The following is a 27,449-nucleotide window of genomic DNA, read 5'->3' as shown; positions in this document are numbered from 1 at the left end:
TCAGTGAGGAGTTCTCCCCTTTAGATTTTAGGTGGCAGACACTGTGTGATCAGGCTGTGTGTGTGTGTGTGTGTGTGTATGTGAGCACTGATGTGGGTGTGTGTGTGTGTGTGTTTGTAGGCTTATCAGGTGAGCCCGGGCAGAGTGTCAGATGCAGTAATGGAGGCTTCAAAGACAAGTGCTGCGGTGAGTTCCCTGGCTGCTTTTACCAACTATCCCCCCCCCCTTACTCACAACTCCTCCCCTGTCCCTGCTGCTGGGTCACAGACAGACAGACAGACAGACAGGCACATATGTAGACTCCTGCAAGGACATGCAGGAGTCTGCAGAATGCAGCAGGGAGGGACATCAGCGGAGAGAAATAATTAAATGGGTGCAAAGTCAAACAGACAACAGGCAGACAGAGTAAATCAGGCTGAGGGACGGGCAGAGGAGACGGAGGAAAGCGTGGCTGACAGACAGGACAGACAGAAGTCAGTGCTGTGGCCAGGTGCTTGTCCAGAACACCTCCCTTTCACTTGCATGAGTGGAGCCACTTCAAACACCCACCGCTTGTCTGCAGTTTTGTTTTGATGTTGTCGTCGCAGCTGTGGTTATTGTTGTCGTGATGCCCCTCACCATCATCATCATCATCCTCATCGCCGCCATCGTTGCTTTGCTTCCTTTGAACGTCCGTTCTATTTCTGCTGTCTGCTTGTTTACATTTCCATCGTTCGTACGGCTGTATATGATTTGGGTGAGATTATGTTGTGCGTCTTTTATTTTGCATTTTGACAAACACCACAGGCATGGTAATTGAGTGTTAGATCGTTACAGTTGTACACGGAGGTCGATTGGTTTTATTTAATCATATGTCGCTTTGTGGCTTTCAAGTAAAGTATGGCAATATTAGGTGTAGATACATTGTAAAGGACCCTTTATACCAACATATTATCAAATAAAACTAATATACAAGCAGCTGTAGTGGGTGAAAAGCAATTAAGTATATTGTAAGAATCATTTGTTGAAGCTCCCCAACCCTGCATTAGTTTTTTTACCCAGAATAGTGCAGCCTGTTAGCTTCCTAAAACAGTCAGTCGTTTATTTGTAAAGATGGAGTAGTGCAACAGTATTTGATCACAGTAATAACAAAATTGTTTCATGTCTGAGGATGAAAAGATCTTCATGAATCGTTTAATATCATTTGATAATAGTGATACACCCTCATATTTTGATTCAGGTCAGAATTATGTTCAGATTTTAATATATTTCTTATAATTGTAACTACGACATGATATACCGGTTTTCACTTGTATGAACTTAAACCAGCACATCTTTTATATTCATTTGACGAACGCCTGATTGTTCATGCAGATGTCACCTGAGCACATTTATCAATTCAAATCATTTCACAATCAGGGTTTTGACGAGTATGGTGATGATGCATCCATACCTCTCAACTGTCCTGCACTAATGTACGTCTTGTATCCCCATTCTCCTTCTCTTTCTCTCTGTACCTTCCTCCCTTCCCTCCAAACAGCAAACTCTGGAGAACAACCTGACCAACCTGGTGAAGAGGAACAGTGAACTCGAAAACCAAATGGCAAAACTTATCCAGATATGCCAGCAAGTTGAGGTAAGTGACGTATCTTATGTTGTTGTACAGGATGGGTGGGTGAAGCACTGTAGCTGAGTGTAAACATATCTCTCCATCCATCCATCTATCCATCCATCCATCCATCCATTGTATCATTTAACCAAAGTGACTATAATAGGACATATTGGGCTAACACGTCTGACTGAGGAAGTCCAGTGGAAACTACAACTAACTAGAACTCTATCTCCACTCTGCCTTTTTTTTTTCCATTTCATTGGGGTGATCCTAACAATAAAGCCAGTACGGCTTTATAGAGTGAATTTTCAGTTCTGTACAGTGGGTTTATTTGAACGGAAAAAAATAAACTGCACTTGCGGAAGAGAGCGTATACACTGCTACCCAGCTTATTTTCAGTGTGCGTTACTTCAGATTCAGATTCCGTGCCTCTCTAAGGTCACTATTGGAACAGCTCCTTTTAATACAACGTTGTCGTCGCCTCGTGCATCTAACTGTGTTGAGCATTATTGTAAGGGCGAAATTGCTGTTACACCTCTCCACAGATTAATTCTCATGAGCATCACCCGTGCAAGAAATTTATGCTCCGGAGTCTTAACCGATAAGATTATCTGTCAAACGTCATATATCTTCCACGTGGGGGCTTTATTTGACTTGTCGCTGGCTCATAATTCTTCACAGCTCACTCGCTTCAATTTTGTGACAACGTTGGAGAAATGTTTGCACTGTGGTATCCCGGCATGAACCCGTACCTGTCTGCAGAAAATTACACCTCAGCCAGTCTTGTCACTGTTGACCTTTGGGGCTCCTGCTGTGATTTAATGGCAGCACGGTGTGAAGCTAGCCTCAGAGTGCTAATGCTCGGCCGCTGAAGGAGGAAGTGCGTTGCGAGCACAAGCAACACACTTCCTCCTTCAACTCACTATTAAAAACACCATCATTGCTCTGTCAGAGTCGATGACTTAATGGCCACCGAGGACAAATGCGCTGTAGTGCCGCCATCACTCTGTGCAGTTCATCTGTTATTAGGCACAACTCATTTTGACTGCTACGCCCATGAAACACAATTCATGCAGCCACTCACCCAGCTGATATCAAGCGATCACTGTGTGATGCATCACTTACACACAAAACGGAAAAAAACCTCCTCTCGTCTTTGTTTGCGTAGCCCAACGACAACAGTAGCAGTGAGTCATGACTTATTCATCAGAAGGAGCAATACTGTAGCACGTGAGGGCGTGCGTGTTTAAATTAAACTATGTCATTGCTCAGTCACGGCTATTCGCCTGTGTGGTTTAAATGTCACACGGCTAGTTTAAGTATTGACAGGAGAAACTACGGCGTGTACTGATTTAAGGTGAGTTCACATTAATGTGCAAAGGCTCTTTTTTATGGATAGCTCGAGGGAAGCTGTGCCAAAGATGGAGAATTCTGAAATGTTAGTGAAATAGAGTTAGTGGGCGAGCATCAAAGGGAAGGGAAAATAAAAGGGTAAGATATGGGAGGGAGAAAGAGCGAGGCAATACGAGGGGGGGGCGGGGGAGAGAAAAGGAGGACATGACTGTTAGTGTAACTACCAACAATCTTTTTTGACCAAAACATACACTGGCCCAGTGGTGAAGAAAACACTCAGTAATAATGCACCACAACACAGAAAGGGAATTTTTAAAAAGAGGGGTTGTGTGCAAAGTAGGAAATCTGTGACAGGCTGTGAGCATGACCTGGATTCCGATTCGCCTTGTTTGCGTCGTACTGTATTGTTGGCAAAGATGGGATCAAAAAAGCGTGTGTGAATCTGCTTCCAGTGTGTCGGCACACATTGCAGCGATGGAGCCCCTGTTCTCCGCAGGTTCTCTTCTGAGGTTTTGTTTTCCTTCACTCTCAGAAAAGATGTTTTGATTTGACTACGTGTAGGATGTCCCTTTCTTGTTTCTCTCTCGCTCGCTCTCTCCATGTCACAATATTTGGTGTAAGGTGGTTAAATTGGTTGCTGTGCCTGATGACATTCAGAATTATGAACCGACATGTTTTAAACCATGGAACATTCCTGAGCATTGGCAATGACTTCAGTTTAGCAATAGCACACAGTCGTGCATCCATTCAGTGCCAGTTACTGAAACTTGTGAGGCTGTTTGGTGAGCCTTTCAACAAATACCACAATAGACACGGATACAGTGGCATATTTAATTCTGGAAGATGAACTGCCAACTTACTTAACCGTGTATGTTTCAATGGTAAATACAGTATGTGTTAAAGAGTTCCATTCCAATAATTGATGTCACATTCCCTGCACATCAGTGTCTGCAGTCAATGGTAGAAAATGTGAGGACTGGCTTGGTTTTCAATCAGTCACTCCGCTGCACCATCTAAACTCACTGGCTGGTCATGGTCACCACCAAAAATCAAATTCAGTGGATAAATGCTTGCTTACAGAGTGGTTTCTGTGTCTGAACCCAATCATATGGGCTTATTCTCGTTCTCACATATTGCGTTTTTCCAAGGAACATCACAGTGTATCTCCTTTCTAACCCCAGTAACTATTGAAAGTGAAGGAATTATTGTAACTGAGGTCCTGGAGAGAAACCACTAGACTAAACTATAGCCCCCATAAACACCAAGCAGTAAAGTTTGGTTCATTTCAGTGCGTTAAGCAATTATTTGTGTTTCCATCATCAAACGTTGAGAAGGTTGCGAAAATAAATGATCCGTACGGCCCAGTTTTTAGCACCCATCCGTTTGTGTACCAAGTGGTGCAGTTGTCTGATTCCTACAGAGTCAGACACACTGTAGTTTGTTGATTGGTTGCCAGAGAATCATCACTAACATCAGAGGGTAGGGTAAATCTTACAGTCTGCAGCCTTCTGTCAAATGAAGCTTGTCTTTCTTCTCGTGGGAAAACAGCCACATATCAAGAATTGAAAGCCCACGAAATGCCGGATGTCCTTCATTGCCCGTTACTTACTGTGTGTGTTCTCCGTTTTTGTGGAATATGTTTGTGAGCTGCACTTTGTTGTGCTGGTAAAAACATTATGCTGTTTGTGTAGTTGATGCCACACCATGGTGAGCTGAATACACTGCACTTGCTTGGTGGAAATGAGGCTCATCTTGTATTCACTTGGTAAAATGGTGCCATGTTGAGCAGCTACAATAGAAAAATCACTTAAAAAAAAAAAGTCGTACTAGAGTTAAAGGGATACTTCACTGATTTGCATTTAGCTTTGTATTACTAGAATAGGAGTAGTATTTTTGAAAAAGTGTGCTTGGTTCTGTTAGCTTAACTGTTAGCAAAGATGGCGGACACTGTTTACATTCTGGGAATGAGGTCCCGTCCCCCTATGAGTGGGTCTAAAAAGTGCAGAGGTTGGTTCATTCTTTTTTTTGTTACGTGCCCACCAGTGACACTTGGTCTGAGCCTTGAAACTGCAACGCTAATTCCACACTTTTTATACCCACTCGTAAGGGGACGGGACCTCTTTCCCAGAATGTAAACAGTGTCCGCCATCTTTGCTAACTGTTAAGCTAACAGGACCAAGTGTCACCGGTGGGCACGTAGCAAAGAAAAGAATGAAGACATTTCTCGACTCAAGGGGAAACTGAGGTTGGGAAGCACAATTTTTCAAAAATACTACCTCTAGTAATACAAAGCTAAATGCAAATCAGTGAAGTAGTCCTTTAAATATAATCCATTATGGTCTGGAAAAAACTCTTATATTTAACCTGTTAAGACCTTGCACTCAAGCCAATCACAGTCCAGAAGAAATCATAGCCTTCTGGACCGCGATTGCCAAGTGTTATCTGAGCAGCGGCATCGCTCTCTATCTTCAATTATGTCTTCAAAACCTAAATGTGCTTAGAACACCTCTAACACCCTAACACTTACTGTGCACTTGGGTTGCACCTGATCTCCCCACACTCTGTTTTATTGAACAGGTTCAGCACTGAGTGCTTACTTGCTCACTTCAAGATCTCTTTCTGTACCGAGGCTTCAGCGTTATCCCTCTGTTGTAACACGGTTTATATAAAAGCATCTGGCAAATGAGTGAAACAGAAATATAAAGTTTTGGAGCAGTTAAAGTTTGTTTTTTTTATTTCTCATTGTCAAAGTTTGCAGCAGATTTCCAATTAATTCCTGCAGAGTGCCCGTTTCATTTTCATTTTACATATCTCCTTAAAAACTTCTTTTTGCCCTGGAGACTCAAACCGTTGTTAGTGTATTGAGCTTTTTGGATGCATGGTTAACATCTATTTTCTCTGAATGTATCTTGCAACTTTACATTAATCAAATCCCTTGAGCTCCGTGTATCTCATTCCCATATAGCTGCTCACTCAAGTGGTAGATCAGGTGACCCTCCTGAAACAGACGGTGTCGTGATGAAGGGAATTTGCTCTAAGCTTTTTAAGAAGTTTGTGTTTATGTGTGAGAGAGAGAGAGAGAGAACTGAGTAAAATAAAACCATTCACGGCAAACAGAGGTAGTTTTAATGCTCAGACAGAATGTCTTCTGATTAAACACTGAGCTGTGAGTCATTAGCCAGTCTGGGCTTATGTACACTATTGTCGATCCCACTGTGTGCAGAATAGGCACGGAATTGGCTTCAGTGCCGTGTAATCCTATGTATCAGGTCTCATCTCGTCTGTCTTTATCCTTCTGTTGGAGCATCAGTAAGACTTACTGGTACATTGATGTGTTGTTTGTCTTTGCCTTATTTCTTAAAGCCTTTGCAGTTCCACTTTCAGCTGTATACAGAGCTGTCACTGCCGTGAGATGAATGACAGCACACAGTGAAATAAAATATTCCGTCTTTTATTACAGTAGATGCACAGTCACTTTCTGGTTTTCAATGAGCCAGCCCGACTATATCTGTTAAGCTGTCTGTCTACAATGGAGAAATGTTCTACAGTCGGTGTCTGCAGAAGTTACCCTGAGTATTAATGACAAATTCTAGAATTTAGTGGAGGCTGTTTACAATGTCGTGTACAGATGCAGCGGTGTCCTGCTGTTACCCCTGTTATTAAAGATAATGTAAACATTTTCAAATTATATGGGAAGTTTTATGGTGCATTCACACCAGCCCTCCTTAATCGAACCCTAGTTTGTTTGCCCGGAAAGTCTCGTTCGTTTGGAGAGGTGTGAATGCGCACCAAAGAAGCGAACTCTGGCCCGCCAAAAAAACGTAGATCTCGGTTTGCTTCATGTGAAACAAATGCAGGGCATCGTGGGTAAACACAGCCAAAACATACACTCGTGTAGAACGATAGCTGGGAGAAAAGGCTGAGCCCATTTTTGCAGCGTCCTGAATTAACCGAAAGATGAGCGATTTTTCTTGTTCATTGTTGTGTTGTCTTCTCCTTCACTCATTCTTGATGCAGCGCCCCCTCAGGCGAGGAGGGGAATGCGTTATTCAAAAGGTGCTAAAGTCTAGTGGATTATTAGGTGTGAAAACAACCTTAATCATTAGCGTTAGCTTACAAAGTCAGGTGTTTCCCCTTAGCAACAACGGACCTGAAGTCAAGGAACTGACTTATATTTTAGTGGAAGTTGTAAATGATGCTCTGTGCGTATAGTCAGTTGTTCTTAAAACAGTTGGTCTTTTCATTTGTATCTTTTATATTATCCTTCCATCCATCCATCCATCTTGTACCGCTTTATCCTCCACATGAGTGTCGCGGAGGGCGCTGCGCCAATCTCATCTGACATTGGGCGATAGGCGGGGTCACGCCCTGGACAGGTCACCAGTCCTTCACAGGGGGCCACCCACATAGAGTCAAACAACCATCCACTCTCACACACACACACACCAATTATGTTATATTTGCTAAGATGTTGGCAGATGGGCAGATGCTCTGTAGGGGTGAGGAAAACATACATTTTTAAGATGCAGACACGGATTATTCTGCATGGATGCGGTGACAGCACATAGTCCCTGCTCCCTGTGGGTGGTGCGAGGCAGTCAGTCAGAGGTGTGTGTAATGAAGTGTGGCTGTTCTGTGGGAGAATGGGTTAAATATTCAACTCATCTTGCTGGCTTATATTAACTCACTGTGTGGTTCGTCCGATGTGTACCCAGCAGTCTTGTGGAAAAACTACCCAAATTGGGTTATTTTAACCCAGTATTATCTGTGTGATATTGTATTTACTGCTATAACAGGCCTGTACAAGTGTATCTATAAACACATAAATCCCAACTCAAATCTATTATCACTAGTGTCATTATCTACAAATATATTCACAGTAATTATGTGTAAAAGGTGACAGAAAGTGAACAAAAAAATAAAGAAATAACTGTGCACTAAGCATTTTAAGGCTCAAAGAAACACAATATCAGGATATAGGGCCAGTGTTATAGTTTAGATTTAAAGTCATTTCCAATTATTACCACTTTTTGACATAAAACCCTTGATGAATGCCTCGCACTCGCATTGTCTTCTACTTCACTGCGTCCATAAAGCCATTCTTCTCTGTTTTAGAGCCATGTGCCGTGCGGGGGTCATAAATTTGCAGGAACTCTGGACAATATCAGAGATAAATCTAGCACCCTTTCGCATCTTCTGAGGACATAATCTGGGGCACGCTGGTGATGGAGGGGGAGGGCCAGTTAAAGAAATTGAAGTAGTGAAAAACAGACAGCGAGGGGGCCTGTCAGACTGAGAATATAAAGAATGGAGGAACAAATAACGGGAAGAAGGAGACAAGGAGAGGCTGATGGAATGGAATGAGCGCACAAATTAAATAAGATGTGGTGATTTTGTGTGAACAAGAGGTTAACAGCTGCTCTGACCCGCAACCTTTTGGGAATGACGGCCATGTTGGGAGCCAGATTGTACAATATTCTTTTTTTGTATTATTGTCTGTCTTTGTTGTCTAAATTTGTTAATGCAGTCGTCCACAGTTTGTCACTGATGGCTGTGTCTAACCCCTTGGGAAATATGGCAGAAGAGAATAGCGCCATATCAGTCAGGATGTGTCTAATGTCAATGATTCTTTCTGTGTTCATCACCATGTAACACATAATCAAAGAGCTTCAGTGTAGGTCTGCAATTAACAATTCATTTCATAATTGAGCACTTGTTTGGTCCATGAAGTCAATAAAACATTGATCGATGTTTCCCAAACCTCAAAATGATAATGTTCTCACATGTCTTGTTTTATCCACAAACCAACACGAATCACATTTTAATGATTTCTTTGTTACATGGAGCAAAGAATATAGTCAGAGCGCTTGTGTTAATTATGAGAAAGAACACCCAAACCGATCAAATCAATTATGAAAACACTTGACGATTGATTAAATAATTGCAGCCACGCTTCAGTGGAAGTAAATCTCACAAAACTTCCATTTATTCTAGCATTCAGGTATCTTGCTTTGGAATAATTCATTTGGACGTTATATTGGGCTTTTTAAAACATATTTGCCATAGTTTTGTATGAACACGTTGACATCTCTACTATGTTTAGTCTGAATATTAAATGTATAACATAGTTTTTGCGTTATTAACACTGAACAGAGCATGGTAACATCATGAGAACTCACTCGCACTCTTCAGTCCACTTATCTGGAGTTAACGTAGTTAGAGATGATAACAGTGATGAATCACTGACAACAGTAGTGAGTAAGTGGGTGCGTGGGTGGGTGGTGCATGGTGACTGTCACCTGTGGCCACATGAAAACACAGTAAGAATAGATACTGTATGTGACCAGGATTTGTCTTCTTCTTCAGAAATGTGGACATAGGATCCACACAAACCGTTTCTCCCATCATCCGCTTAGATGACTCTTTCCCGGGGTGGTGGAAATCCCTGAAAGTAGAAAGTGTCGCCGTGGTTGTTCCTCACATGCTCCGCCGACGATAGGCCGACAACCTAACGTGGAGCTGGCACCGTGATTCCAGTGCACCTGCGGAGGAGTCTGATGAATCGAGAGCGGCGCAGTAGGCGACGGAGTTTGTGTGGCAGGGTAGTCGATAATAACATCAGGAGCTCGTGGAAAAAAGAAGAATTAGGTCATTTGTGTGTGTGAGAGTGTGTGTGAGCTTGAACGAGGAGGAGAGCGCAGTTGTAATTCACATTGATCCCGGACATCTGCGTTTATCCTGCTTAATTACTAACCTGCAGTCATTAGACGGCGCTACGCCGAGTGAAGTGTGTGTTGGATGGCGTGCGTGTGTGCGTGAATAATGGGGCTTAAGTGGATTGGCGAGTTGTAATGAGCTTTGCGGAGTGATGAGTGGAACTTGGAGTAAGTACGATAATAGACTGCGGCGTGACAGGAACGTCCCAGCCCAGAGAAAATGTATGTGAGAGGAATCATTCAAGTCCCTCTCTACTATACGTATATTATATTGATAAATGTAAAGAATGAAAATGCATATGGTGATATTGGAATTTGATATTTATATTTATAAAAAGTACAGAAAGTCAACAAATGATAAGGCTATCTAAATAGCCCAATACATTCTCTTAATATTAAGTAGATGATAAAATGTGGATTACATGTATGTCGTTTATTTATCTCGTGCAAACCTCATTTTAGAACTTGCAGCGTGAAAGCAGTCAAACTAAAATCAGCAAGGGTTTTTCTCCACAAGATTACAGAAAAATCGTCCTTTTCAAAGCTATTGACTTGTTTATTAAAATGGAATTCAAGCAGACGAACTGTGCCTGTGAACTGTGGCTTTTCCATTAAATGTGACAATGAAACGGTAATCAGTGTCCTCAAAGTAATATTTCAAATGTCCTTCTTAAAAAACATTACTTCCTATTGAAGGTTTTTTTCAAAACTTTCAATTAAATTCCAATAGCTTTTTTAGGTTCAATTATAATTGTATTATGTAGTTGGCAGACCCGATATTCACGGTTCAAACTGGCAATTATGCAAACCTCTCTAATGTTTAGTAACATCCACCGACGCGCGCGAATGTGGAGCTGGCTGCTCATTTCGCGTTATGTTGAGACAACGGACCGATGATGAAGTTGCCTTGGCAACTTTGGTCCTAAAATAATCACAGAATCTCATAAATTGGCACATTGGAAGCACATCTGAGTGTGTCTCTCTTTTGGAGCCTGACACCTGTTTTCATCGTCTCATATTATGATCATTCAGGCGTTACATTTATGCACAAGGATAAGTAGTTCCAGTGTAACGGCCCATGACGTGAAAAATGTTGTATGAAAGCAAGACTAACCGTTCACATGTGCATCTGCTTCCCTCTCTCTCTCTCTCTCTGCAGGTGAACACAGCCATGCATGAAGCTAAGCTGGTGGAGGAGTGTGATGAGCTCGTGGAGATCATTCGCCAGAGAAAGCAGGTCATCGCTGTGAAGATCAAAGAGTCAAAGGTAAAGTGTTCGCCCACTTTCTGGTCGAGCTTGAGATTTCAGAGCTGAGCGCTGTGAAGTGGCGTACTTTCTGATGAACAAATCAGCGCTCGTCACTTGACATTCCTCACCGGGCTTGGACACAGTTATCAACTTTCTTTAGCAGCCTGCCGTTTGGAGCTGAGCAATAACAATAAATTGGGTTTTCAGTTTTTATGCCTTCGCACTGGTGATGAGCGGCGGCCAGAGGCATTGATGGACATTTATTTGGATGTCCATCTGTCTCTCTGTCCCATACTCTTGGCACAGACGTTAACACTGGACTGACAGATTATTAACTAATGTTCACTGAAGATTTAAATAAATGTTAAGATCACTGATGTGTTGTTATGATATATTTGGATCATCGTTACCTCTTCATATGCATAGGCATGGACCAGGTTCAAGATATACCGGGGTTTCCAAACTACGGAAGAATGCTGATATTAAAGTCAGAAATCTGACTTTATTTTTCTCAGAATGTAAAAGAAAAATCAGCCTGACTTCTGAGATTAAAGTCAAAAAAGTTTAGAATTCTGACTTTAATCTCAGATGTTTCCCTTTTTTTCACATTAGCCCCAAGTCCTCCTCCATACAAAACAGCCACAGCTTATATATTATATATATGTATATATATATATATATATATATATATATACATATATACATATATATACATATATACATATATATGTGTGTGTACCCATAGACCAAAACAACGACGAGTGGCTAAATGGCTCCATAAAGACACAGAGTTGAAGGATAACTGTCTGTGGCTTTTACAAGCCAATTTGACAACGCACATTTATCTAATTTATTGTCCGTAATAAACCATATTGATTAATGCAGTTTCAGGTTTATAACAGAGATGTGGGCTTTTTTTTTTTATCGCATTCACATTTCATTGTTTCATTAATAATACATGAGTTCAAACTGCATGCAGCCACGCTGCCAAACACATATTTAGGAAACGCAGCTCGGGCTCACAGCGGTCAAGTCCACCGGTCGGAAAAGCAGTGATTTTGTACAAGGGAGTGAATGTGAGCTGAATGTGAGCTGGACTGCCGTGGACACATTATGTTCGTCCAGGTGTCTCACGTTGTCTTTGGGTGAAGAGAATCTGAGATAGAGATGGATAGAGTCCACTTGTGCGTGCGTGCACAGTCTGTCCCTCGCGAGTGCCTACACTTTTGAGCAGAGGCAACTCCAAATCTCAGCCTCCCCGAGGTGAAGTTTCAAGCGATTGTGGAGGAAGCTCTGAGGCAGCAAAAGAGCTTTGTGGAGAGATGAAAGATTTCCAAACACTGAACACAAGGACACAAGTAGGTGTGTGGCAGGGTATGCATGTGAGCAACACAGAGGGAGTATCTCACAGTGTGTCTGTAATGATTGCACACAAAAAAAGCAAGGCTTGTTCTCCTGAGAGTGTGTGTCTGTAAAAAGGCTGTTGAGGAGAGGTTAGTGGAGTGAGAATGCAGGAGATGGAGGACAGAGTTTGGAGAGGAGAGGTCATTTGGAGCTTTTAAACAAACTACTAATGGTGCTGGGGGTTGTGATTGAGGACGGTGTCTGATGTGAAAGTGCTGAGAAGTGACAGTGCAACAATAAAACTGGATTATGTTGACACGAGCAGACGGTGAACAGACCTGCGCAAGGTGCTCCCATTCTCCGTCTTACCTCCTTTTAACAAGCTTAGTTTCTCTCGTAGGAGACTCGGCAGTCATGTCTAATCTCTCCCTGCTCAAGCAACACACACACTAGCCCCATGGCTTTATGTTTGTGTGATTGTATCATCTGCCTGTCTTGTGTCCTATTTTCCTCTCCTCTCCCTTTTCAGCCGATGTCTAAAAAGTGGTTTCTCCCATAATCCATTTTGTGGGTTGTTTGTTTTTTTGTTTTTTTTGGTTCCCCTTCATTTTACAAGGTTATGGCTGTTAGAAATTGAAATACAGCAGCATGAGGTGTTTGTTAAAATAACTTATACAATCGAGGCACACGTTTAATTGACAAGCAAGGACCCGTTTGTGACATACGACTGTATCTCGGAGGAACTAGTGTGGCGCGGCACTGAAAAGCCACTGAGGGAGGAAGGTGAGGGCTTATGCTGCCTGAGTGAAATGAAAAACACGCCGACACACAGGTGTTTTTTACACAATCAACAATAAAGGAACAATAATAATCATTTATAATAAATAAATGTAGTCGTGTCCAGTCGTGACAAAGGTTATTTGTACTCCTACTGGAAATCACAACGTGGTTTACCATAATTCCGAGAGCACGTGAAGGCAGCATTATTTTTGGAGGCTGCTTTTCACATCCAGCATCCAATATCGTCAGTCAGTAACGCAGCATTATACAACAGATAACTTACCAAAGTAAAGTAGAAACCCTCTCACTGCGTGGTTAGAGAGCGTGTACTCAGGAATCCACGGGGAGCGACAGCGGCTCGGCGCTGGAGCTTTAAGGTCATGAAATTGATTCGCGAGAATGCATATAGAAACCTGCAAACTTACCAGGTCAGTCGGGATATCTTATATCTTAAATTGATTTCTGCTACAGCCTCATTTTGGTAGCATATCCGTGGTGCACGTTGCCATTTTTAGATGAAGAGGTAGAAAGGAACGACAAATGAATGTGGCTCGCTGATGAAGTAGCCTCTTCAAGTCATCCTTTATTTTTTGTGATAGCCCTGGCGAAACAAGGCCTATTGTAAATGGGTTCAAAGTTGTTGTTGTTGTTGTTGTTGTTTTTTTGTTTTTTTTAAAAATCCTCCCTCAGCCATTTGACACAATGACATTTTTTGGCTATACTCACAAAGCTTCCTCTTCAGCCAGATGTCTGTAGACGGGTCACTTTCTCATTGAGTGAAGCCATTAGCCCGCTGACTCATTTGTAGAGAGTTGTTTCCTCCCTCGCTCTCGTCTGTGGCAGCTGTACGTTCTGGCGATCTGACAGACTTTCTCCCTGGTTTATTCCTGCAGTAAAGACATCCAGAGAGTTATGAGTTTATTTTGTCTATAATTTGCAAAAAAAAAGCAGATTGAACTGCCTGCAAAATTGCTCTCACTGCGTCAAAAGTATCCGATCCCTTTCTGACAAATAATGCACGATAATTGCACCTGTTTCGTAACTTGTGAAGTCCACTTTACGTTTTCTGTCCACTAACTTAAAAAAGAAGAAGAATTTAGCCAGAGAGAAGAGTTTTCCAGCCTCATTTTATAACACCGTGGCACTTTTGTTTGTAAAGCTTCGAGTAGTAAATTGTGCAGTTTCAGCTTCAGATGATGCAGACGCACAGTATCCGTTATTCTAAAGAGAGGGAGGTAATCATCTCTGCAACTGTTGTTTGAGGGATACGTTGCACAATAATAACCCAGCCATTAAACCTGGCTCGCTTCTCCTCTCTGTGCGGTCAACATCCTGCTCAAATGTCATTTATAATCGCTCACAGGGGACAGCAGATTATGACGGACTTAGCAGCAAAGACATTAATTGAAAACTCCATTAAGTTGCCAGCGTAGCGAGTGCTTTCTGACAGTAGAGTGCAAGTGCACGTTAGGTAATGTTGGGATCCTTTCAGAGGGTTTGATGACAAACCACCTGTCATCAACCCCAAAAATTCCTCTTTTGCAAATTTTCACTGGAAGTAAAACTGCCTAATCCTGTGAGGGGTCTTATAATCGTGGGTGTTCTGTTTATTCTGTGTGGTTAGAAATGTGTTGCTGAAGGTGCTGTTTTCATTCAAGGAAGCAGCTTTGCCATCTGCCAGTTAAAAGTTCATTTAATCACCATTGCTGAGGTTCAGTCTCCGCTTTATCCCATAGTCCTCACCTTTAGCAGTCGAGAGTCCGTCTCAGAGCTCATAAGCAGCCTGGGTGATTTCCAGTGGTGACTTTCATTAAGTGAAAGTTCATTTCAGGATCAGGACATGAGCCGTCGTGAAGATGAATACATTACTTTAGATTTAAGTCGGGTATAGAGTGGCTTCTGTGTGCTCAGTTGGAAACTATATAACAGGACAGAAAGGGTCTAATTACTGGGTAATGTAGTGTAATACAGTCCTGTTTATGTTTGTGTATAAAGGTTCTGGACCCCGATCTGACTCGGTAACCTTCTCTTGATGTGCACATCATGCTTGTTGGACCAAAGTCTTTTATTTACTGCTCTGACTTTAGGGCATTGTATTTCTGCAGTCGCCTGTGTGAGCACATTTGAAACACTGACAGCAAGGACATGGAGATAGATGTGACATGTTTACAAGGCTGTGGTTCGGTTGTGGAGGACAATTTTATCAATGTTTGTGTTTTGATGGAACACACACACACACACACACACAGTGATAATTTATAAACTCTTTATTTATGAGTTGCTGTCTGTATCTTTTTTTGCTTCCCTTGCTGCCATTGTATCAGTTAACAATTATGTTATTCACCTCTGCTCCTCTATTATGGAAAGTGCTCATAAGGTCAGGGAGCCAGTGGGCTCATTTCACCTCTGACCACATGAGCAGGACGTGCTCCTCTCTGCTGCATTCTCTGTGTCTTCCTGTCTCACTGTCTCCCTGACTGTGTCTACATCACACTGGGTATGTGAGTGTTTGACAGCTGTCAGACACAAGCAGGTTAAGAACAATTAATCGTTTTCAAATAGAAACCGTGGTCCAAACATTTAAACGTCTACAAGTTCTCGTCCTTGCAAGGTTTTCAATTCAATTCAATTCATTTGCATAGGATTTATGGTTTGTTTTTCTTCACTTTCTATTGCCAGCAATATTTCACTGTTCTTATGGAGTATTTTTGGCGGAGACATATTTTCTTTTAAGTGTTGCAGTCTTGTATAAAGTACCTAAAAGGGATACTTGAGTAAAAGTATCTTACCAGAAAATGACTTTAGTAGAAGTAGAAGTCACGTTTTATAATACCACTTAAAGGAATACTTCACCAATTAGCATTTAGCTTTGTATAACTAGAATAGTAAGGCTAGTATTGTTAAAAAGTTGTGCTTCCCAACCTCAGTTTCCCCTAAGTTGAGAAACATCTTCATTCTTTTCCTTGTTACGTGGCCACCAGTGACACTTGGTCCTGTTAGCTTAACTGTTAGCAAAGATGGCGGACTGCAACCCCATGTTGCAGTTAGAGGAAATGTAAGTAAACGTTGCTAGAAATATAAATAACAAAGTCAAGTACATACATGAATTGTATACAGTAAGGAAGTATTTTTACATTGTTACATCACAACACTGCATATTTGTGACTGAAATAATGATGTTTATGGGTCATTTAACGCGTCATGACGTCATGTATCACATACTCCTGAGCTGTGTGTGCGGTGAAGTCCATTAAAGAGAACATAAATGGGGGTGACTGAAATGAAAACATGTAAGTGATGTCACAACAAAACTGTGTGTGTGTGTGTGTGTGTGTGTGTGTGTGTGTGTGTGTGTTCCAGGTGATGAAATTGCGAAAGTTGGCTCAGCAGATTGCAAACTGTCGCCAGTGTCTGGAACGCTCCAGCGCTCTCATCACACAAGCTGAGCAGAGCCTGAAGGAGAATGATCACGCCCGCTTCCTCCAGACCGCCCGAAATGTAGCAGAAAGGTGGGCGATGTAGAGCACACACACACACACACACACACACACACACTCACACACAATGAGGAAGAAAACGTAATGATGTGCTCTTTATCCTTGCAATTTGTGTACGTTTTCTATATTATGTACTAATTATACCTATGTACATAAGGTGTGTATATTAATACATGAATATATTGTGACATGTCACAGTGTTATGCTTTATGGATATGGAAATATTTTTTACAGTGGTTTTCTGACTGTGGATTTGTATTTAAGACTTTTGACTGTCAGTTTTTGCAGTAAACTCTCTCTCCCCCTCCTTCCACTCCTCGCACTGGAGAATGAAAATCTTATTTATACGTGTGATATTTTTAGTTATTTAAAATAGACTATTTTCGGTGGGGAAAATTGCATTGAAAATTATATCATCTTGTTTGTAGCATCCCAATATATCGCAAATTTATCATTTCATCACCCCCCCGTATCTGTATCTGTATATGTATCGTATCGCGAGATACACGCGGCCCTAACAAGTCAGAAATAATATTACGACGAATCTAAGCCCATAAACAGGTGACAATGTCTGTTCTCTCCGACTCTGTATAATCAGATGTCGCATCTTATTTACGGCCTCGCACAAAAATGGATTTCATATGTTTGACAATTGCAAATTCATATTTTTTAATCAAATCCCCAAAAATGAGTTCCCCTTTCTATGCGTCGCAATCTCAGAGCGAGAGGCGGGTATTGAAAGCAGCATTATATCAAACCTCTCGAGCTCCTGTGATCCGTGTCAAGTCGCTGTTGAAAATCATCGATCAGCTGCAGTTAGGAGTTCCTCCTCCACGCTGCTGTACACTCATACCTCCATCCTTCCTCAGCTCCTGCAGGCCAGCAGGTTTCTCCACCGGTCTCTTGCAGCGGGTGTAGCATTTCTTCTCTTGCCCATACTTTTTTTTATTTATTTATTCTTTACACACATGCCTGTGTGCTTTTATTGATCGATTCTCCTTCTAGTTCCTGGTGTGTGATCTGCTGTGCACGGCTCTGTAACCCTGCAGTGACTTCAGGTTCAGGCTTCCTCCTGCCACACACTGAGGCTCAAAACAGAAGCAGGAGAAAGTTTCCACGAAGCTGTTACAGAGTCTGAGTCAGTCAGTTATCCGTGTTAACAGAGAACACGGTTGTGTTACAGTGAAATGCTCGGAGCTTTAATCTGATATTCTTTGACATGTTTCTTCTCTCTCACCCTTTGTTGCCTCTCTTCTGACATTCTGCTCCACACATTTTTAATTTCCCTTCATTTTCTCCCCTCATTTCCCCTCACTGGTGACCTCTTGGGCATCCTCCACCCCCCTCAACTGTTTACCCCCTTCACGTGACATTTCCCTTTCTACTAAAAGGGTTGCCATGGCGACAGCGTCCTCTCAGGTACTCATCCCTGACGTCAACCTGAATGAGGCGTTTGACAACTTTGCCCTGGATTTCTCCAGAGAGAAGAAGATTTTAGAAGGACTAGATTACCTAACAGGTAGGAGTTACGTGAACTTTGTTTTACTACTAAACACATGTTTTCCCAGTCACCAGCTGGTATAAACATCGTATGACCTTTTTAGAAGACGTTTCCCTGAGGAAAATTGTAAAGGTGATACATAATGTTACTTAAGTGGTTTTTTAAGATATGAAATTCAAGGAAATGTCCAGAGATTGGGGTACAGACATTCTCCGGAGACTGTTGTTTACGTATGATGAAAGCAGCAGGATATTGTCTCTAGGGTTCAGTGCATGTCTAAAAGCAGCTTAAGAATTGCTTTAATATAAAGTCAAACGGTGCAAGGTCTTTGCACAGTAATGATAAAATAATTCCAAGGTGAATTTCCGATGCACCTCCTCCAATTACACCAAGACCACTCGATTAAGCAAATGATTTATAAGGACCAGAAATAAAACGGAGAGGTTGTTTGGTTCAGGGGTTTAAACTTCACTACTATGATGTGTCTGGTGTTCGAAGGCCTTCACAGTGATCGTTTCCAGTTTTGGGGTCTGATTATGATTCATGTTGTTGTGTCATACACGTACAGCTCCCAGCCCGCCGTCCATAAGAGACGAGCTGTGCACCGCCTCCCACGACACCATCACTGTTCACTGGACGTCGGAGGATGAGTTCAGCGTCACCTCCTACGAGCTGCAGTACACCATCTACACTGGTCAGACCAATTTCATCAGTAAGTCATGCACACACACACACACACACACACAGAGATCGTAAACAGTGCGCCATAAATGCCCCTTTTTTTTTTTTCATAAATCACTTCACACACATTCTTGCACAAGCACAAGGAAACACACTCGTTGACCTCCACGAAACATAAACTGGAGCACCACAGTATTTCTATTTTTATGTCTTCAATATCTAATCAAACTGTTGGATATCGTTGGGTTTTACTATTCCAGCGTCCAGCTCATGAGGGTGTGCTTTTAAGATTCACTCCTGGACTTAATGGGAAATATTGTGTCTGTGCCAAACAGTCAACAACACTTTGGCCAAAAAAGATCTTAGCTTTTCTTTTTTTTTTGCTGTTGTAATTGTTGTCGGAGCATTTATCCCAATCCCACGAGGAGCCATGTCTATTTTTCCAATTATTGGTTGACAAAAATCACTCCGGGCAGTTTGTCATTTTTCCTCCTTGCCTGTGCTACACTGTCATTATTGATATCATCGGATGTGACTCTCTTGAAACTTCATAAATCACGCTCGAGAGCTCTAATATTCATCAACGCCATTTTCATGTTTGCCAGAAATCGGACCAACATCCACTAATCAGCGTCAGCTGATAAGGCTGTCACTGCGTTAACGAAGGGAGCGAGGGGGTGAAAATCTGAGTGAATAATCGTTATAAAAGGAGAGGAGATTCATGTAAAGACTCATCCAAGCACACACACCTGTGTCTCTGCACACTTGTGTCCTCCCCTCTGAGTTCCTTTCATCATCTCTTCTCCTCCTCCTCCTCCTCGTCTGTGTAGCCTGACATTTCTCCGTCAAACCATGCAACTCAAGTGCCCCAGCCATTTGGAAACATCAGGATACATTTCAACTGTGAGACAGAGTGACTCGGATACTCAGCGGCGTGTGCTGCCACAGAGTCCTCAGAGATTCACAGGAGAAACTGGCAAAGAGAGAATCCATTTAGCTCGCCACGCCACTTGGGTTCCTAACCATAGCATTTCTCTCAAAGTTTTTCCAAGTGGCTAAATGCTCCCACTTGAGCGCTATATCTGCCTCCTCTCCTGGTCTCATCCTCAGCCTTGGCCCTCCCGTGGGGAGAGGGGAATGGGGGTCGTGGTGCTTTGTGAACCCCGCCTCTGCGTGAGCATCCAAGCACAGCTGCAGGAAATAGAACCGGCAGATGAAATCATCATAATATACCACAGTGAAATGTAGGCAGTGTCAAAGAGCTAAATATGACATGTGCGTAAACACGTCGCCCACTGTAATTGTGTCGCAGTAACCTGTGGCCAAGGGCTCTTCTGTTGCTGACCCATTGTTTTTTCTGAACTGCAAAGCTGTAAATAATAAGATAGAAGACAGAATAATCACCCACGTTTTACCCACACATTGTATCACCTTTTATCAGGTTCAAGATCAAGAGCAAAAAAGGAAAGCTACGAGAGAACAAGAGAGAAATGACTGTGGTTGTTGTTTTTTAAATGAACTGATCTACAGAGGAAATAGGAGGTGATTTCTGCTTTGTCCTTCCAGATTAATTTTCACTCGATGGAAGTCGCGCTTTAGAGTCAGACAGTAATGCTGACATAAACACTATGGTTATATAACCTTAATAATTAAGGGCTACATCCTAATGGTTTAATCAATATCACAACGCCAAGAGGTAATGATGGTTGTAAATATTGTGCCACTTTTTGCTGAGTCACATGCTCAGATTGAAGTCGGGGTTATGCTTAAGCGTATACTCGACCGGTTTTATGGTCTTGTGTACGTTCAAAACAAATATACGGATCGCATTGTTTTTGGAGCACCACAAGAACATAAACAAAAGCTAATATAATATGTTAATTAAATGTGTTAGTATAGGCGGATATTGTTGACTTTTTTAAGCATCATCTTTAGCATACACAGGAAGTATCTCATCTCATTTAACTCTTATTATAGTATAAGTAAAATATCTTGATCTTATTGATAATTAGAATAAATATTCTGGCTCTTTTACAATCTTACTGATGCAGTAACAAAAAAGAGCGTATTTGAAAATAGCTTAGCATCATGAGGGCCTTGGGTTAATGTTCCCTTTACTGTATACTAGTGAGCACTAGTCATGGTTCTTAAGCCATTTGTTTACAACTTTTTCAGCCTTTTGCATCATATTTTGTTGCAACTTAATGCTTGAGAAGCTAAATCATGGTCTTACCATGTTTTGTTCACTTTGACACTGACCTACATCATATATTTTTTGCTTCAGAGAAGCCTGCACGGTTACTACAGTATACTGCCTCATCTCAGCACCATGTGTATTCATGACAGCTGACCTGCGTCTGTTTGATATGTTAGGATCAATCTTTGCAGCTGAAGTTTTTGCCCGTCGCAGAAACCTCTGTGAAGACACTCGGCGAGGTTATGTAGGTGCACCGAGCGATGGATTCAAGGGCCCAGCTGCTCGTACGCACACGCAACATCCGCCCGCGCTGGCGCACACGCGCTGTCACCATTAACTCAGTATTGCATCATCAAAGACAAAACCTCATCCGTGCTTTTCATCTGTCTGCTTCGACCACGAACCATGTACACACGAATAGACGCGCGCATTTAAAACATGCATAAACACACACACACACACGATGTACGGACACAAGACACCGTCTTCCTCTGCTTCAGTGGCGCATGTGCCTCACTCCGCCACACTTTGAAGTTACGCTGCGCACTAAAGCGGCGGCAGAAACCGACTCTTTTCAGTGACGGCTGTAGCGACGGCCTATTGCTGTGTCCTGACCTAATTTGGAGTGGAGAGGCGCTGTGTAGATCAGAAGCTTTGGAATGGTTACAGCTCAAAGTCTTTCTCCGTCATTTCTTAGTCGCGTCTCGTCTTGAGAGCCTCCCCTCATTGTGTCTGGGTGCAGCTACAACGACACGTGGGTGGCGTCGTTTCTTTAACCAACTTGGGTGAGCTGTCACAGTAGATCAATAAACTTGCTTTTTATGAAGAAAACTGCAAATAAAATGAAGATGAATCGGCCGGCCCTCTCTCTTATAAAGTCAACGGTGTCCAGAAAGCACTCTTAAACTCCCTCCCCTTTACTTTTTCCCCTTCTCCACGAAACCTTGCAGAAATTGCCAGATATGGTGAAAATGCAGCCTTCACTCTAACTTTAGGAGACCCTGCCCCTCATTCATTCTTAAAGCTGCCTCACTTTTAAAGGCCTTATTTGCGTCCCGTGAAGTATTTATATTTACAAGCAGACTCTCAGCTATTACTTATGCATAGTGTTACCCTCTTGCTCAATAATTCACAGCACATCCTCGCCAGAAGGGACACGGAAGGCAATGCCCTGAGAGCTCTCTTCCTTTCAAGATTTTTTATTTATTTTTTATTTCCCCACAGCTCGGCTCTGGGGAGGAAAGATGAGACAATGAAAAGGATTATCATGCTTCTTTAAACTCCACAAACATTAGCCTCGGCTGTAGTGTAACTAATGAAGATGCTTTGTTTAGTTTGGCAAGGGCTCATATGTGCTGAGAGTATGTTGGAGTGGGTGAACGAGATTTTAGACCTGGTGGTCAGTGGCTCTTTCTGGTGTGTTTGCTCATAAAACATCATTTTTGTCTGGTGTCCTGGTGTTGGCATATTGGTGTGACTCATCATGTTTGTGAAGCTATTGCTAAATACTCTCCACCACACCTGCATGGTTCAACTCCAGGGTTTAGCTATATGGATGCTAGGATGTAGTGATTTTGAGCAATGAGTGAAAACTGTCATTTTCAGCAAGCTAGCACAAGCTGTGGCGTTGCACGATTGGTGCACATGGGGGGCGTTATGATTAATGCATAACGATCTAATTCATTCGTCAATATGATTGGATGGTGTTTTTACAGACCTGCCCGTTCCACAGCTGACTGACGCGTTTCATTTTTGTGACAATGCATTGAATGAATTGGTTACAATCGCTGTGTGAAGAGGGTTTTAAACAATACAGTAAAAAGGTTAAAAACTGTAAGGTTAAAAATGATTTCCTGTTATTTCAAGCAAGACTAGAAACCAAAGGAGCAGGCCTGTAGAAAACCCTCTCCTCTCCTCTGGCCTGAGCTTAGATTTTCCTTTTTTCATCCTTCACAGTCGAGTGCAGCTGAGAGACTGCAAAGACTGTGTTTAGTAGCAGGTGACTGCAGAGCTAACTCAGCCATCACTAACACTCTACTGCAAGCCACTTTGAATCAAAGGGCCCACCAACTGGGGTATGTTGGTATTGCGCACATTTCCATACATTTCAACTTGAAAGGCTATCGCACTCCTTTTCCCTCAGGCCGTTACTAAAGACACGCACTTGTCATGTAGTGAGTGTGTCTCGTTCTTAATGGGTAAAGGATCCAGGCTATAGTGAACACATGCTATTGCCTCAGGAGAGAATCCTTTGACAAACTTGATGAAAAGGTAATGGAGTATGTCAGTTTGTCACAACATCAGCAGCTGCGCGGTCTCGTACGACGCTCCCGTTTGTGCGATGACTCACTTCAAGAAAATAGGACACAGCTCCGGCTGCATTTTGGGGGAGAATAGTTTTTTTACTCTGTTAAACAAGCAAGACTGACTGCTCTGCATACCCAGAGAGTATCAACAGAACATGGTTACTCATGCTGTATTCTCCGTGTGCTCGTGTGCTCCTCTGTGGATCTGCCAGGTTTGTACAACTCGGCAGACAGCTGGATGATCGTGCCCAACATCAAGCAGAACCACTACACCGTGCACGGCTTGCAGAGTGGCACCCGTTACATCTTCTTTGTCAAGGCGATCAACCAAGCCGGAAGCCGCAACAGTGAGCCGGCCCGCCTGAAAACCAACAGTAAGTATTTCTATGAATATTTACAAGTTTTGTTAATTTTTGCTTTGATATTTAACGCAACTCAAAGTCTGAGCGTGTCAGTTGTGTAATGGAGCATACAGGCCTTCACTGTTCAAAGCTCTTTTATCTTTGCTTTACAAATGAGTAGCTGATTCCTGAACACATTTACATTACATTTTGATTAGGAACAGATTATTCATCATGCAGTGCTTTTGGTTTCCAGTCTGCTTGTTACATTTTTAATCCAGGGGGCAACAGAGTACACAGTATACGAATGAAGCAGCACCTGTCGTGCTTAACCGATTCATATCTAAAACACTTGGTCTGTGAAAGCACCCTGATTGATTTTGTCTAAAATGAAACATCTGTATGTCTATGAAAATAAACTTTTGACATTTTAAAATGTCTAAGTAATGGTATTTTTAAATAATACCACCTTTGATTTATGTATTAAATCTCTTGCATCATCTAGTACAAAGAATTTGGATGTTACAGTCCCTGTTTTGCACAAATGTATTATAACTGTGACGTCATTTGAGTTCTTTCACAGTTATTCCAATGTTCTCTTTTCAATTGTTTCCAATGTTACTTCTAGACAGAGAAGTAGCACAAACAAGCTGCCAAGGTATCAGGCAGAGCGAGTATAAAAATATCCCATATCAATTTACTTTTCCCCTTTGGGCTTGTCAGAGTACTTTTGAGTACACATGACATCTATTTCCATCAAACAACTATTTCAGACACCGGTTGTTCTTGCAGAATTATCTCGCTCCGTGCATTGAGCTTTGTTGTAAGTAACCCACATTTCAGTCTCCTCCAGAGTATGTTAAAAAAAGGTCAACTTTATTTTCCAAGCAGCAGGAAGGGAGCAGGTGCATCATTATCTGTGGGTTAACCTCCATCAACAGTTTCTGCTTGTGAATATGTCGTATCTGTCAGCGAAGGTTTCTGGTTGAGCAGGCTTTGGTTGCCTGTTGGTAAAAAGTCAGAGTGGAAAAGAAAAGATAACAACGAAGACAGTCTTGGTCCACATACATAGCTGCTGTCTAAACCAGAAGCCAGGAAATATTGGCTAATTTGTCATCAGGTGATGGCCAGATGTGCTCTCATATTGTCTGTGGTTCAGCTTAAATCACATGTGAAGGATTTGGGAGCAAAATTCAGCTTTATTTATTTTTGCTCTCCTACACCCTGTCATCTTATACTGGTTTATAGAATCACTTGTGCAACAAACCTACGCTTACACCCCCATGTTGCACAAGAACACAGAAAGTGGAAAATATTGCAGCATGACATGTCCCTTACTTCTGTTTTTCTGCATGTTTGCTGTGAGTCCCGACTTTGTGAGGAAACTTTCTTTTTGACATTCTCAGCACTCTCAATGTTCCTGGCAGAGTGTACTCTAACTAGGTAAATGTAGTTTTTTGAGAAAAGATAATGTTTCGTTGACACCTTTTCTGCCTTTTTTTTTCTCTTTTTCCCAAAAGAATTATTTTCCTGCAGCAAAATCATGTCTCAGTCTTTTGTTTTTCTGTAAATAAAATAGAAAAGGTGATATCAAAGTAGGCAAGCTAAGCTACAGTGAACCCCAGCTGGCATGCTAAAAGAAGGATATCAAAGTGGGCAAGCTAAGCTACAGTGAACCCCAGCTAGCATGCTAAAAGAATGATATCAAAGTGGGCAGGCTAAGCTACAGTGAACCTCAGCTAGCATGCTAAAAGAATGATATCAAAGTGGGCAGGCTAAGCTACAGTGAACCCCAGCTAGCATGCTAAAAGAGTACATATAAGAATGAAATATAAATTCTTGAAAAAGTTTTAAATGTACTCTTTAAAAGGACAATGCAGTGTGGCAGAATGTAGATAATCACATCACCCAGCGTCTTTTCTGTGGAGCTACTTAAATACTCCTCGGGCTCAGCTGTGGCACGCTACAGTTAAAACCTCCGTGATATAGCTAATTTGGGATGTGCCTGAAGGGTGCTCAATAAAATTTTAAATCAGCCTTAAACTGCAGTAGTGCAGTACAGCTAAAATGAAGTTGATATGCCAGCTCCTCATAGCTGCTGTCAGGAGTCTGTGGCTGTGGTATTTAGGATTAACTGTAATCTGTCACTCGGCTGGGTAAAATTGGTATGTGGGAAAACTGCAGTAGTCAAGGGATGATCTCTGCTTTTCCACTATTTTCCTGTTTTGCTTTTCCATTAGCGATAGTACCTGGTACATTTTTAGTACCTGCTCTGACGAGGTTCCAAGCGACCTGAGCCGATACTAAATGTGACGTCAACAGACTGCCGGCCACCGATTGGCAGAGAGTGTCGTCACTGGAAGATTGTCGCGACGTCCGACACAGGAATCACACCGTAAATTACCGCATTGTAGATCAGTTAAAAAGACGTAGAAACTCCCGAAAACATGCGTTCATCTCCAACATTTAGCGAAGAAATTGCTCGTCACTAGTTTGTGTGTTATTGTTGCTCATTATAAAACAACTCCACCCCTGTTGAGGAGGTACTATAGTAATGGAAAACAAAACAAACCGTGTTGAGTCGAGCCGTGCCGCGCCGTGCCGGCACTCTGAAACGTTCCTGTTAGCAGATGTGGAACAAGGGGATCCAACAATAGAACATTATAATATACTTTTCCGCTAAAAAGTTGTGTATTTCAATTTAAAAAAACTATCGCAAACTGTATTTTAGCCTTTCATGTACTTAATTCTTTATTGAAGTAACACATTCTGCAACATGTTCTCCTCATGTGTGCATGTGTCTTCTCCCACAATCCACAAACATGCAGAGGTAAATTGGAAACTCTAAATTCACCATGGGTGTGAATGTGAGAGTGAATTGTTCTTCTCTGTGTGTTTGCCCTGCGATGGACTGGCGACCTGTCCGGTGTCCTGCCTGGCCAAGTTGCTGGACAGGACAATTTTTTTTTTTGTTTTTTTTAAAGGAAGTCTCCATCTAGCACTTTTTAGCAGAATGACACACACACATAACATCTCCACATTGCCTGTGGGACATGGAGCATGACAGTATTTTAACTCCTTTCTTATGGCATCAGAGTGGATTACTGTCTCAGTGTGACGTGGGCATGACATGTAGCCGAGGAGCATTTAGAGGTGAAGTGCAGGGTATGTGAAAGCTGGCAGTTCACAGACATTCAAGACTCTGTCTAACCGGGTACAATATAAGTAACACCCAGAGGCAGTCTTATTTATAATGTCCTCCCCTGATACAGATAAATGATGGGTTAGTATAGGTATTTTTCATCATCAGTCTCACTCCTGCTGTGTTACTCTCTCCTTCTCGGTCTTAAACAATTCTGTTGAGTTAAATGAAGATTTACTGGCTCGATGTTTAGTCGTGGGGTTTTTCCTTATTCCTTATTACAGTTAAGTAACAAACATACTGAATATATAGAAGGATGTAGAAGTTATCTATGCTTTTTGCCACGCTTGATAAAGGGATGTTTTATGTAAAAAGGCAAGTAGAGAAAGTGAAAAGTGAATGAAAAGCAATGTCTCGGAAATCAAAGGTGCCTTTTAATCCAAAATTTGAATTCATCTTCTCCCATACATTGTGCAAGGTCTTAATTTGGTCAACTCCATCAATCTCAAATCCTTATTTAACATAAGTATGTATAATAATCAGGTCTTAACCCCGAACACTATTGAGAGACGTGGTAAACAAACAATTATCAATATGTTCAGTATGTGTGTCACACTATTTACCAATTAAATGTCCTGTAGTTGTCTTATATAACGTACAATATATAATATTGTATAATTTTTTCTTTGCCACCTACTCGCTGTCAGTTCAGTCAGCTTGTTCACCCACAAGTATGGTTGAGATTTGGAGC

The 27,449-nt window shown here is 41.9% G+C and overlaps 1 protein-coding gene across 3 annotated transcripts in view; it reads left to right on the top strand.

Annotated features, from left to right (window-relative positions):
- Positions 1 to 27,449, top strand: part of mid2 (midline 2) — a 130,057-nt gene that overhangs the window by 88,694 nt on the left and 13,914 nt on the right. For 2 of the 3 annotated variants that reach the window (XM_044039901.1, XM_044039900.1), the window contains exons 3-9: positions 121 to 186; positions 1,520 to 1,615; positions 10,820 to 10,927; positions 16,394 to 16,542; positions 17,922 to 18,049; positions 18,600 to 18,743; positions 23,428 to 23,589. In XM_044039901.1, coding sequence (XP_043895836.1) covers positions 121 to 186; positions 1,520 to 1,615; positions 10,820 to 10,927; positions 16,394 to 16,542; positions 17,922 to 18,049; positions 18,600 to 18,743; positions 23,428 to 23,589 — 853 coding nt within the window. The remainder of the gene's footprint in view (positions 1 to 120; positions 187 to 1,519; positions 1,616 to 10,819; positions 10,928 to 16,393; positions 16,543 to 17,921; positions 18,050 to 18,599; positions 18,744 to 23,427; positions 23,590 to 27,449) is intronic. The other variant, XM_044039898.1, reaches the window with a different exon arrangement.

The sequence above is a fragment of the Solea senegalensis genome, linkage group LG12, assembly GCF_019176455.1.
Source record: "Solea senegalensis isolate Sse05_10M linkage group LG12, IFAPA_SoseM_1, whole genome shotgun sequence".
In the NCBI taxonomy this organism is placed as follows: Eukaryota; Metazoa; Chordata; class Actinopteri; order Pleuronectiformes; family Soleidae; genus Solea; species Solea senegalensis.
The sequence above is the reverse complement of the archived record's forward strand: the minus strand, read 5'-3'. Positions and strand labels throughout refer to the sequence as shown.